The sequence below is a fragment of the Mustela erminea genome, chromosome X (assembly GCF_009829155.1).
Source record: "Mustela erminea isolate mMusErm1 chromosome X, mMusErm1.Pri, whole genome shotgun sequence".
In the NCBI taxonomy this organism is placed as follows: Eukaryota; Metazoa; Chordata; class Mammalia; order Carnivora; family Mustelidae; genus Mustela; species Mustela erminea.
Window position 1 is genome coordinate 64,367,489 of NC_045635.1, and position 13,346 is coordinate 64,380,834.

Genomic DNA, 13,346 nt, shown 5'->3' on the forward strand with positions numbered 1-13,346 from the left:
AAAATTTTATTCTTCTGTACCAAAGCTGCCACTGTGACACAGGTATCCAAAACCCCAGGAGAATACCAATCTTTCTGGCCAGAGGAAGCCAGGCAGGGAAAATACAAGATGAGCTTGAAATATCTTGTGGTGCCAGAAAGTAAAGCAGTGCTCAGAACATTATGGGGGTATATTCAAAGGACACGTGATCCAACTTGAAGGAGCTTCCAATAGCCAAAGCTAAAACAATCTAAGTGACAAAATGAGTAAGTGGGTCACAACTCATAAAATAAAATATCTATAAACCCATATTAACGTAAGTAATGGGATAAATAAATAAGGGAAAACAGACAGCCCTTCATTACCATTACTAACTGTATAAGTAATGAAAGAAGTAGAAAATCACTGCTAAATAAATGTCACAGTAATTGCTTCAGGCAAGATGAAAGCTAGAATTAGTGGGCGGAAGTATGATGAGACACAGGATATTTGAATAGTCTCTCTCCACAAGATATTAATTCAATGCGAATAGAAAAATAGGTATTTTTGCAGTAGAAAAACCCAGGAGACACCAAATGAACAAAGCAATCAATATTATTACCAGTAATAAGACCTATTGCCATCATATAACCTTGGTGTATGATTAAATGTCACTTTTGTAGTACTCTTGTCAAAATGCATAATAATCTCAATCTAATCATAAGAAAACATTAGACAAATACATACAGATGGACAGTCCAGAAAGTAAGTGATAAACAGTCTTCAAAACTGTCAAGATCATGAAAAAAAAGAAACTGTCACAGATTGGAGTAGACTAAGGAGACATCACAACTAATAGCAATGTGGCATCCCTACATTGGATTCTGGAACAGAAAAGACATTAGTGGGAAAAAAAAATAAAAAGCACGTAAGATCTATAGTTTAATTCAGAGGTCAGAAAACATTTTATGTGAGAAGTCTGATGGTTAAGTATTTTCAGCTTTGTAGGCTATACGGTCTCTGTTGCAACTACTTACCTCCACTCAACGTTGCCACTTATAAACACATGAAAACAGTGAGTGAGTAAGAAGTTGGCAAGTATAATGTGATTCAGGTATAGCCTTCAGATATAGTTAGCCAACCCCCAGTTTAACTAATTAGTGTTGTATCAATGTTAACCCTGGTTTGGGTTATCATACTATAGTAAGCTTAAAGTGTAAAATTAGGGAAGCTGGGTAGAAGTTATATAGGAACCCTGTACTGTTTTTACAACATTTGTTTAAACCTAAAATTTCAAAAAAAATTTGCTGAATGGGGAGAAATCAGAGAGGGAGACAAACCATGACAAACTCTGGACTCTGGGAGACAAACTGAGGGTTACAGAAGGGAGGAGGTGTGGGGGGAGGGGGTAACCAGGTGTATTAAAAAGGGCATGTGATGTGATGGGCACTGGGTGTTATATGCAACTAATGAAACACTGAACACTGTATCAAAACTTAATGAGGTACTAAATGTTGGCCAACTGAACATAAAAAAATTGCTAAAGATCATGACCTGAGATCAAAATCTCTTATCTGTTCTATCCAAAAAATAATAATAATAAATTAAAAAAACACATGCTAACGTAAATAAAGAATGGCTATTAGGGGAAACGGGAATAAGGAATTAGTGTTTAAAGTTTTAGGTTGGGATGATGAAAGAGCTGTGGAGACAGTGTTGACTATTGCACAACAATGTGAATATACCTAACATCACTAAACTGCACACTTAAAAATGGTTTAAATGGTTAAAATTTTATGTTGTATTTTACCGCAATAAAACAAAAATAAGGGCGCCTGGGTGGCTCAGTTGGTTAAGCGACTGCCTTCAGCTCAGGTCGTGATCCTGGAGTACCAGGATCAGGTCCCACATCGGGCTCCCTGCTCGGCAGGGAGTCTGCTTCTCCTGCTGACCTTTCTCCACTCATACTCTCTCTTTCTTATTCTCTCTCTCTCTTTTTCAAATAAATAAATAAAATCTTTTAAAAAACATAATAATAATAAAAGAACTAAGCAACTGGGAATGTGTAGGAGCACACAGGTCCACATGCACATACATACAAATCCTCTGATTAAGTAAAATTCTAGGAGCACCTGGGTGGCTCAGCTGGTTAAGCATATGCCTTCAGCTCAGGTCATGATCCCAGGGTTCTCGGATCGAGCCCCACATCAGGCTCCCTGTTCAGCGAGGAGTCTGCCTCTCTCTTTGATTTGCCTCTCCCCCAGCTCATGCTCTCTCTCGCACACTCTGTCTCACAAAAATAAATAAAATCTTTTTTTAAAAAAAGTAAAATTCTAAACCTATTATTCATTTTTATCACTTTATCTTGAAAATTTTCAAATCTACCAAAAATTTGAAAGCATTATCAAATGAACATCTACAGCCCTTCTCCCTTTTACATCCCTACAATTCACTTATTGTTAAGTTTATCACATTTGCTTGCTTGCTCTCTATAAATGCACACTTTTTATACTGAACCATTTTATTTTAGTGCAGAAATTATGACACTTTACCATACTGTCCTATATAACTAAGTAACATTATCACACTTAGAAAAATAACATCAGGGGCACCAGTGTGGCTCAGTCAGTCAAGTGTCTGCCTTCAGCTTAGGTCATGATCCTGGAGTCCCAGGACGGAGTTTCACATCACATTGGGCTCCCTACTCAGCAGGGAGTCCCTTTCTCCCTCTGACCCTCACCCTGCTCTCTTTCACTCTCTCAAATGAATAAAATCCTTTAAAAAATAACATCAATTTAATATCATCTAATACAAAGACAATAATTACATTTTAAAAATTATCACCAAAATAATATAAGCTTTTTCAAATTTAGGTGAAAAATGAGATTTCACATGTTGCCCCTGATTTACTAAGTCAGCTACTCTCTTGATTTCTCCCCACTGCCTAACTTAAGTTTCCAGACAACAGAGGCACAACAGAGTTTGCAAAACTTGGAAAATCATGCAACTTTAAATGTAGTATCAATCACTATGATCATAATCCATATTAGAAACATAAATATGATGGGATTTTAGTTTCTCCCTCTTTCACAAACAAATGAAAAAAAACATGTGGGTAATAAATTACCCACAGAAGAGACAGTGGAAACAGGTCAAGTCACAAAAAACAAGGTTTTAATAAAATATTTCGAAAGTAACTGTGCCTGCTAAAGGACTCTATATTCTGAACTGAGCCCTCAGAAGCAAAATCCCTATCTCCCACTTTGCTGAAGATGCACAGGAATCATATTAAATTATATAACCTGCTTAAATTACTCAGTTGCTTTATAGAATCTGAAAGACAAGCTTACCATCATGCTGCAAGGAAATCTTTAAATTAAGCATTCACAAAATGAAGTATCATTATTTATTTATTAACAAGAAAATGTCCTCGACATATGAAGTTTATGTACATGGGGGGAAGCCCTCCTCTTCCTCTTAAATGAGTAACTTCTGATCAACAAGCCCTTTAAATATTCAGGGTTCCAAGATTCTTTCCTTAGCCCTTCATCTGTACAACATTAAAGGCTCTCCTAGGCCATCTCATCTAATTTGTCATATTATACATATACCATGACAACTCTAAAAACCTGACAATCATCCCAGACTTCTTTCTTTCACATCAGTTAACAAGAGCTAACAATTCAGTCTATGACACAAATCAATTCTCTTCAACAACCACACTTGGTATCAACTATAGCAGTATCCTCCAAGTAGATGCAAATCTAAGCTCTGAGTATCACAGTAATAGGCAACTAATCTGATCATATTATATTCTTCGTTACAGTCTTTCAGTGGGAACAATGAGTGGTTGGGCTGAGACTGTGATACAGAAGTACTAGTAACCAATGTCCTGTGCCATACATGTTCATCAAGCTGTCTGCTTATAAAATGTGCCCCTGTCTATATGTATAGTATACATCGAAGTTGTTTTAAAAAGTGATGATATTCCGGGATGCCTGGGTAGCTCAGTTGATTAAAGCAGCTCCCTCTGGCTCAGGTCATGATCCCAGGGCCCCAGGATCGAGCCCCACATCAGGCTCCCTGCTCATGGGGGAGCCTGCTTCTCCCTCTCCCTCTGTCTGCCACTCTGCCTACTTGCTCTATCTCTCTGTCAAATAAATAAAATCTTAAAAAAAATAGTGGTATTCCTCTGTGGATATACTAAAAACAACTCAATTGTATGCTGTAAACAGGCAAACTGTATGGTTTATGAATTATATCTCAATCCAACTACAATTCAAGAAAATTTAAAAATAGAAATATTTTTTAAAATTAAAAAAATAAAGGAAACTTTCTATGGCTCTTCAGCTTATAGAGCCTCTTGTACTCCTCAGACACTTCCGAGACTGTTTTCCTATTCCTAGTGGCAAAAAGGAGCTTATTTGCCCTCCAGGGGTTTGGCAGTAAAGTTTTCAGAATCTGCCCCTAAGAAAACAGTTTCTTTGAACATTTTGTTAGCCAAAATGCTCAAGTAAATTTCACATTTAAGCTTTCAATATAAATTTCACACTTAATTTTTCAATATAAAAAATTAAGTGATTACTTAAGAATGCTCTCCCCCAATGTTCAAGTAAAATGGACACACCCAAGAGGTATGCAATGTTTACTCTACAGCCTCATGTACCCGTGGTTCCACTGCCAAGTACTCCAATTTAAGAAATGAAAGCTTAGTGTGTAAAGCTAGCGATTCACAGACCTGTACCCCTGGGGCTAATAATACATTATATGTTTATAAAAAAATTAAAAGATTAAAAAAAAGAAAGAAACGAAAACTTACAAGTGTCTCCAGCACTTGATGTCTGTCTTGGCCCACCTTCATTTCCTGATGTTACTTTCCCTATTTCCTCCTACAGTCTAGCTATACCATGTTAACTGCATCCTGTCTACCACCTGCCAAACAGCTTGCAGAGGCTTCTCAAGTTTTTTTCCCTGCTTATGTTATAAATCTTCACATCTACCTGCTTCTCAATTACAACCTGGTCTGCTGAGTGAAACTCTTCATCTTTGTGAAGTCATCTCTGGGGATAACTGCCATCCCCCAAGAAGATAAAGAAATCTTCCTTTGTGCCACACTATACAATACCTCTGTTATAGAAAACATCCCTCATAGTGCTAAATTTCATATATTATTAATGTCAATAATTCTCATAAAAGTACTGACACCAAACCTGGCTACATATCAGAATTGCATCAGAGGTGGTCTATAAAATATATGGATACCTAGGTTTCACCACCAACATTTATGCTGTAATTGGTTTGGGATGGAGTCCTGTCATACACGTACTTCAAAATCCCCAAAATAATCCACATGTGTAGTCAGGCTGAAAACCACCATACAAGAAAATGATTTCCTTATTTATTTTAGTATTTTCAATATTTACTATGATGCTGGAAATAAGTAAGCACTCAATGCAGAAGAATTCATACTTTTAATGTAATGAAAATTTACAAGGTTTGCATATAATAAATTTACCCAAATTAATTGTACCTTCTATCCTTCCTTAGGAAAGCATTATTTCTTCCTGCAGATACAGACAAGCATTTTATTTAATGTCATTTTTATCTTTTTAATCTAAGTGCGTATGACTACTGAAGGTTAAAAATATTCTTTGTGTCATCTCTCAAGTTTCTGGATTCTCCTCACTCTAAATTCTTTATTTCATTCTCATGTAAGAAAACAACTGTGGGCGCCTGGGTGGCTCAGTGGGTTAAGCCGCTGCCTTCAGCTCAGGTCATGATCTCAGGGTCCTGGGATCGAGTCCCGCATCGGGCTCTCTGCTCAGCAGAGAGCCTGCTTCCTCCTCTCTCTCTCTCTCTGCCTGCCTCTCTGCCTACTTGTGATCTCTCTCTGTCAAATAAATAAATAAAATCTTTAAAAAAAAAAAAAAAGAAAAAGAAAACAACTGTTACCAGTGTGCTGATATTCACTTAATATAGCTTGTCCAGATCCACTCAAATTTCATTACTATAATTAGTTTATAAAACTAGTATGTTCCTGGGGCACTTGGATGGCTCGGTCAGTTAAGTGTCTAACTCTTGATTTTGGCTCAGGTCGTGATTGCAGGGGCATGAGATCAAGCCCCACGTTGGGATCTACACTGACTGTGGAGCTCGCTTGGGATTCTCTCCCTTTCCCTCTGCCCTCTTCCTCTTTCTCACTCTCTCCCTCCCTCTCTCTCTCTCCTTAAAGATTTTATTCACTTGAGAGAGAGGGAGAGAGAGAAAGCACAAGATGGGGAAGGGTCACAGGGAAAAGCAGACACCCCACTGAGCAGGGAACCTGATGCAGGACTTGGGCCTGGGACTCAGGGATCATGACCTGAGGGGAAAGCAGATGCTTAACTGACTGAGCCACCCACGCACCCCCTCCTTACATTCAGAATTAAAATGTCTTACCTTTCCTTCTATTTCTGCCTTTGGCTTCTTTGTGTTCTTTAGGCTTCATCTTTTTTTCTTCTCCAGATTCTCCATCACTCACAGTGAGTTTGTGCCTCAAAAGCCTATGTCTGTACCTTGGCTTCTTAGATTCTTCAGAATCTGAATCTGATTCAGAATTGAGTTGAATTTTTGTTTCTAAATGGAGAAAATCAGTAAAGCCTTCAGACTTTTTTCCTTTAAAATGTTTTATAAAACTATTTAATTACCAAGACTTATGAAAAAGATCAGAGCTTGCATTTACTTTGATAACAATGGTAATACCAGACAATCTCAGACTTGATTACTATGATTAAATATTGATTAAAAATCACCAATAGACACATAGATTTTTTTAAAAGTAAAAAAAAAATTGCTTTAAAAATCATCTGTTTATTGGCAAAAACTGACAAAATGTGCACAATTACTACCAGATACTCAAAAGGAGTAAAGGTAGTAGTGAAGTTTTAAGTTTAATAAACTCCAAATGCATATATTATGAAATTTCATGCTCAGATAGTCCTCAAAGACTGAATTGGTCAAACAATCAAGTTATGAGATCCTATACTTCTTGTTGGAGCTCACCCTCATCTCCCAGGTTTTCTTCACTGTGTTTTCCAGTTCTTTTTTTCCCCTCTTCTGGTTCATCATCTGAAGATCCATCCTCATCAGAGGAAAGATTGGCTTTAATTTCTTCTAAAAGCATCTTCTTGGCAATTCTTGAGTAAAAAGACAGTAAAAAAAAAAACTATATATTTGGTAGTGAAGTATAACAAATTTAAAAAAAAAACTTCTATCAAAATAGAAATAAATGTGCAAAAAGATTTTATACTGTCAGTAGAAGACTACCAAAACCACATTTTAACTAAGCTACCAACCAAAACTTTTGAAAATGCTCTTAGTACTGATTTTTATCTTCCAATTCTACATACTTCTGCCATTTATTTAAAAATCTGAGGGACATTTCTACCATTTTGACCAACTGCAATTTCATGCTGCATAATCTTCTAATCCTATATTTGCTCTGCTGCCATCATCCAACAGCTACAGTATCAGACAGGCCCATGTAATAAATCAACTTATTTAGAAAAATGGCATTCCAAGACAAAACTCCACATGAGAAGACTATTCAAAGCAAAACAATTCATAGAAAATCAATGTGTAATATACCACTTTCTTATCAAACAGTGCCTCAAACTGGTGAAAAATATTTTTGGCACTTAAATTTCCATTTAATTCATAAATTCTGTTAATGAAATGAAAGCATATACCATATACTAAGTATTGAAGCAATCAGAAATCCCTAATAATATTCAAACTAGGGCAGATAAGAGAAGGGACATGAGTGCTATTAATTATACACATGGTAAAAGAACACAAAATACCATAAATGAGTCTTCACTTTCCCAAAAAGTAGACAGTGCAGTAGCCTCACTCATACCAAAATTTCTCAAGATGTTCCTCAAAGACCAATTTGTTAATGGAAAAATCAACTGCTAAAAGCATGAAAAAATATTTCTTTAATGTCATCTTATGTTACAATAAAATATAATCCTAATAAATTTCCATGTTTATGTTAAAGGAAAACACCTGAAAATGTAAGATAAAAGCAATCATGCAGCTTCTGTATAAGATGAGGTGTTCTGCATCTGGCGTGTCTTTGTGATATAAATTTATAAATCACAGGAACAAAGGAATACCTTATAAAAAGGTTCAAAAGGAAGGCAGCATGATTCTTAGTTTTCCATGAACTAATAATAACTCTTATTATGGGATAAAAATCCATTCTGCAATTAAGATTCTCTCTAGCTCAGTCAAAAACTTCCAGGTGGCATTATGGAACTTCCGCTATTTTTGGATTTGAAACCTTTCTTCAGATTTCTTAACACACATTCACATTTCAATCAAGATTCACTCAATGATAGGAGATGTTAATGCCTTGGTAATTTTATCTGAAAGGCAGACTGTTCGTTACTAGTTTTATTCAAAGATACATACTAAAGGCACCAAATAAGACTGAAGCAAAAAGGTAATCACTTATTATCTGCCTTTTGGTGCTTCCTTCCCTAAACAGACAAATTAGAAATACTTAGACAACACAGAGAGTTACTAAGTGCTAAAGGAAACCACAGATAAGTTTGCTTCTTTGAGGGTTTTTTTATCTGATTTCAATAAAGTGAAGATTAGATCACTCCAATTTAAATCCTACTTCAGTTGAGCTATAAATTGTTGTTATTACACTTCTACATCAATGGTTTGCTGACTTGGATTGTACACAGTAAACTTTTTAAAATGGAGAACAGTACAGGACTGTCAAGTTCTCATTTTGCCAAAAATAAAATTATGAAGCCAAAATTGTTTATTTTCATCATTTTATAAAGTAAAGACTATTTGAACATACCCTCCACAAATTAGGAAACAGTTTCAGAATGAAGGGTGGTTCTTTAAATTTAATAGAAGCATCTGTCTAGAAAAACTCTCTAAAATCTTTAATGTACACTACATTTGTCATTTCCCATGGACAAGGAAAAACTTTCTTGAACCAATTTGGGTAAAACCACTGTTTTGGAATGAATGTGGGTACACACACACACACACACACACATAAATGTAAAGTGTTGAATAACAGATTGCAAATAGAAAAACACTTCACTTGCAGTAACAAGATCTTATATAACCATTTGGGTAGTACAATAATAACCAACAAAAATACAAGTAGTAGTTTAGTTACACTGAAGGTTACTTCAATCACCTGATTTGTTTGTATTTACAAGTTCAAAAAAAGTCTAAAATTCTGTATTATCTGTAAAGACTTGGTTCATTTTAAGAAATCATAAGATTTTTCTTCTTTTGAACTCTAGACTCTTAAGAGAATGTCTACCAAATGGAAGTCAAAATATGTAAACCTACCTAATTCATACTCAAGTTCTAGACTGTCATGAAAAAACTGAGAAATATGATACACATGATTTAAGATACAATTCTATGTCAACTGTGAAATTACATAATAAATTATGGAAAATTAAATGAGAGCCATACACTGAAAAATTACATGGTTTATCAATCAACAACCTTCATTAAGAACATAATATATAGAACAATCACAATCGCTTTAGAAACAGGAAAAAAATTACAGAATTCAGAGAATGGTCATTTTTCTCCAAACTGAACTTACATACAGAGTGATGGAGATTCCCTTAGCTTTACCTCCCTAAGATGGTTTAGATTTACCCTCTAATACCTTTTGACCAATGGAAAACCTAATGTATAGTCCTGTATATTAAGCCCTAAAAAGAATAAAAAGTTAAATCATTTTTCATGACTGATGGCTCAAGCCTACTCCATCAAAGACACACTGTATCATAAACCTAGCCTATCACATAACCTACACCTCAGTTAGAACTTAGCTTGAAGGACCTAAGGGCTGAGGCTGACCTTCAACCTGAGTAGTCAGCAAACATGCTGAGGTGAGATGTGTCCCATCTACAAAGCCTGCTGTTGAGATGCTTTAAGGGAAACTCCACTACCTTAACTCTTGAGTCACGGGCCACAGAGACTTCAAGGACATCATCACTCGAGAACCAGCTGAGGCTGGCAAAGCATCATTTTGGAGGCCTCGGCCGGACCCGTGCTGGTATGCATGTGTTGGATGTATAGTCATGATCCCTAGTTGATTTGTTTGCTCTGAAGTTTCCTTTCTTGAGGCTTTCCAGGACGTTTCTGAGAAAATCATCCAGGCAACAAGGTACTGCCCCCCTGGAATCTCAATGCTCAATATTACATCTTGGGACAGGTGTAGCATCCAAAGCAGTCACGACTCTATCAGAAGTATTAGAGGCACAGGCTGTGCCACTCTGTGGCAGAAAACCTGGGCAGAGCTGGAAGTAATGGAGCCACTCCTCCATTTTCCTGAAAGGGAGGGAAGGGAGAAGGGGAGAAAGCAAAACAATATGGGAGGAAGGGTAAAACCCACAAAAAAAAAAAAAACAATGATTGGAACTGATGCACAAGAGACTAATAGAACCCCAAAACCCAAACAAGCTAAGGCTTCTAAATCACATAATACCAAAATAATGTCTTATGACCCTTTACACCTTCAACTACTGTAAGGAAGCAAAATTAAAATAAGGAATCACCCCGAAAATGCAAAGACAAACACCCAAGCAGGAAAAAGAGAGAAAGAGAAAGAGAAAGCCAAGAAAGCCTTTAGTTATTCTGATCCTATCTAGAAAAGAAATGCGTAAATGTTCCTTGTGTAATCACTCAAACAGAGAAAGAAAGTAAACTACCTCTTGCTGGTACATAAATCAATAATTCAAAACGTTTAATTTCTAAAATAGGAGTAATCAATAGAGGGATCTGGTGCACCATGGAGGTTTTAGAGAAACAGCCATTACAAAAGCAACACAAAATTTTAGAGCCCCAATTCTGCCATTTGACAGATGAGGAAACAGGCGCAGAAAGGGAAAATGATGTGGCCAAAGAAACAAAGCTAGTTAGTGGCAAAGCAAGAAGTAGCACCTAAGATGAATCCTGAATCCTAAGATTCTCTAACCTTACTATGCGAGTGTTACAGTTTCTGCTCATTCACTACTACCATGCTTATGAGTACCTGGTGAATCTACAACAGTCACATTCTTAAAGATAACTGTATTTTATTGATTTCCAAATATGTATTTAGAAATGAAAGTATTGGAGCTTCAATTTTTAAAATTTTTTTAAAAAGTTCTAAACATCTTTAGTCCAGTATGCTCCATCTCTAAAGTGCTCTTGACAGGCCGTCTCAGATACACCCCTATAATCTACTATTTTATCTTTTAAGAGGTTCTGAAAACAGGTTTAAAGAAAATTGCTAAGTAAAAAATACCAAAAACTATGGTGCACCCATACACAAAGATGACAAATTTTTTTAAAAAGTGTTTACATTTTGTGTACAATACAACAGAATTAGTTTAAACAGAGAATTCTGAATAAGATTATAGGTTTAAATGCATACCCTTTAGAGATACAAAATAAGTATCTAAGTATATGCCATGCTCAAATACAATATCATATTCAAAATGCTGAGATGTAAAACAATTCAAATGACTACAGCCAAAGAATGTTAAAAACTTTTTGCGAAAACAAGGTTGAACCCATATTCTTCCAGTAAAGTGTGAGGCATTAACAAATGTTATATATACTTCAGGGTTAGTAAAAACAAGTATTTCAAACTGGGTGATGGACATTAAGGAAGGCATGTAATGTAATGAGCACTGGGTATTCTATAAGACTGAAGAATCATAGGCCTGTACCTCTGAAACCAATAATACATTATATGTTGACTAACTGAATTTAAATTAAAAAATGTTTAAAAAAAAAAAACCTAAAGTATTTCATAGAATTGCTATGGAATTCATCTTCAAAATCTATATTAGCATTTTTTTAACTCCTTAGTTCAAAATTAGTATTCTTGATATGAACGCTTCTATAAAAAATGACTAAGGCATATGATCTGTACCCCAAAATGGTAGAGTTTATGAGATAATAATGATGTAACTAAAGAATCAAAAAGCTAAACAGTAGTTTCAAACATTTGTTAGTCATACGTCCTACAATGTTTGCAGTTACTGAAAAGCAGCACTGTTTCCCTTTTTAGTGAGGGTACCAGGAACATTAGTATCAAATAACTTTTTTTAAAAACTTAGTAGAAATATAAAAGCTGTATGAAATTAAGAACCCACAGTTTATTAGCAATTTATACACAGGCTATAATGTTTGACTAAATTCAAATAACAAAATGTGCATTCCCTGATTTTACGTAAAATCTAAAGCAGTTTTAGAGGAAATTTAAACAGGAAAAACTTTATTAACACTGATATAAATTTAGAAAATTTGATATTAAAGAGATAATTTAATATTTTCTTATACTTGAAAGGTAAAAGCAGGATTGTCTCCTCTCATTTTTATTTATAAACTTCAAAGCTAAAGACAAAGGAGACATATATTAAGTCAGAAAAATGAATCATTTTTGCTATCACTAGAAAATGCAAACTCCCTTTGTGGGGGTGGGGGGTGGGGGTGGAGCTATTTTCCATTCTCTAAAAGTCCCAGTATCACCAAAGAACAGAGAACAGGAAAGAAGGCTAAACATAATGTTTAAATCTTAAGCAGAGAGATCACCACTAATGACCATGTTTATTTCCTTGCTGAAAATCCTAGCATGAGAAAGAGATCTCATGACAACTGCAACCAGTTTAGTTATCTACAAATGGATCCTATATACAAGACTAGACATCTATATGTACTTAAATGACTTACAATACTTACCTGCACTACAAAAAACAGAGTAAACTGAAATGGAGTTACCTTAAAATTGCCAGGCATTTAAAACCCTTACTCAAACATAAAAACAAGTAAAATGCTTCATTTAAAATGCTAGCTTTGTTTTTCAAAATAATAAAGGAGAACCAAAGCAATTTTGGTAGCCAAACAGGACCACAATAAAAAAAAAATATTTCACAGAGAAAAAATTATTCCAGATTTAGCAAATTCATATAAAAAATAAAAACATGTGTAGAAAATAAACATTCTAAAAAGTGCTTAAAATGGAAACCAAATGAAAAGTCTTTTGTTGAAGGGAACTGAGATATACCCAACCCATTAAACATTGCTGAGATCAGGTAAGCAATCATTAAATATCTTCATTAACATGAACAACATCCAGGAAAAAACTAATTACTTTTGAAAATATGCTGAATTAATAGTACAGAACCTTTATCAACAGAATACCTCCACCAAATCAGTAGGGAAAAAACAATCATTTGTGTATTTTCCAGTTGAAAAGTAAAGTATTACCAAATAACAAAATAATTGGAAATCTTTAAGGGTATGGTGTAGTCCCACTATAATTAAGTACAGAACTTCTATTAACAACAGACAATCTTTAAGCA

The 13,346-nt window shown here is 35.2% G+C and overlaps 1 protein-coding gene across 8 annotated transcripts in view; it reads right to left on the reverse strand.

The window, feature by feature from the left end:
• The window catches only part of ATRX (ATRX chromatin remodeler), a 290,605-nt gene that overhangs the window by 162,155 nt on the left and 115,104 nt on the right, over nucleotides 1-13,346 (reverse strand). For all 8 annotated transcript variants that reach the window (XM_032331146.1, XM_032331145.1, XM_032331144.1 and 5 more), the window contains 2 exons: nucleotides 7,000-7,133; nucleotides 6,397-6,573 (listed from right to left, as the gene is read on the reverse strand). In XM_032331146.1, coding sequence (XP_032187037.1) covers nucleotides 6,397-6,573; nucleotides 7,000-7,133 — 311 coding nt within the window. The remainder of the gene's footprint in view (nucleotides 1-6,396; nucleotides 6,574-6,999; nucleotides 7,134-13,346) is intronic.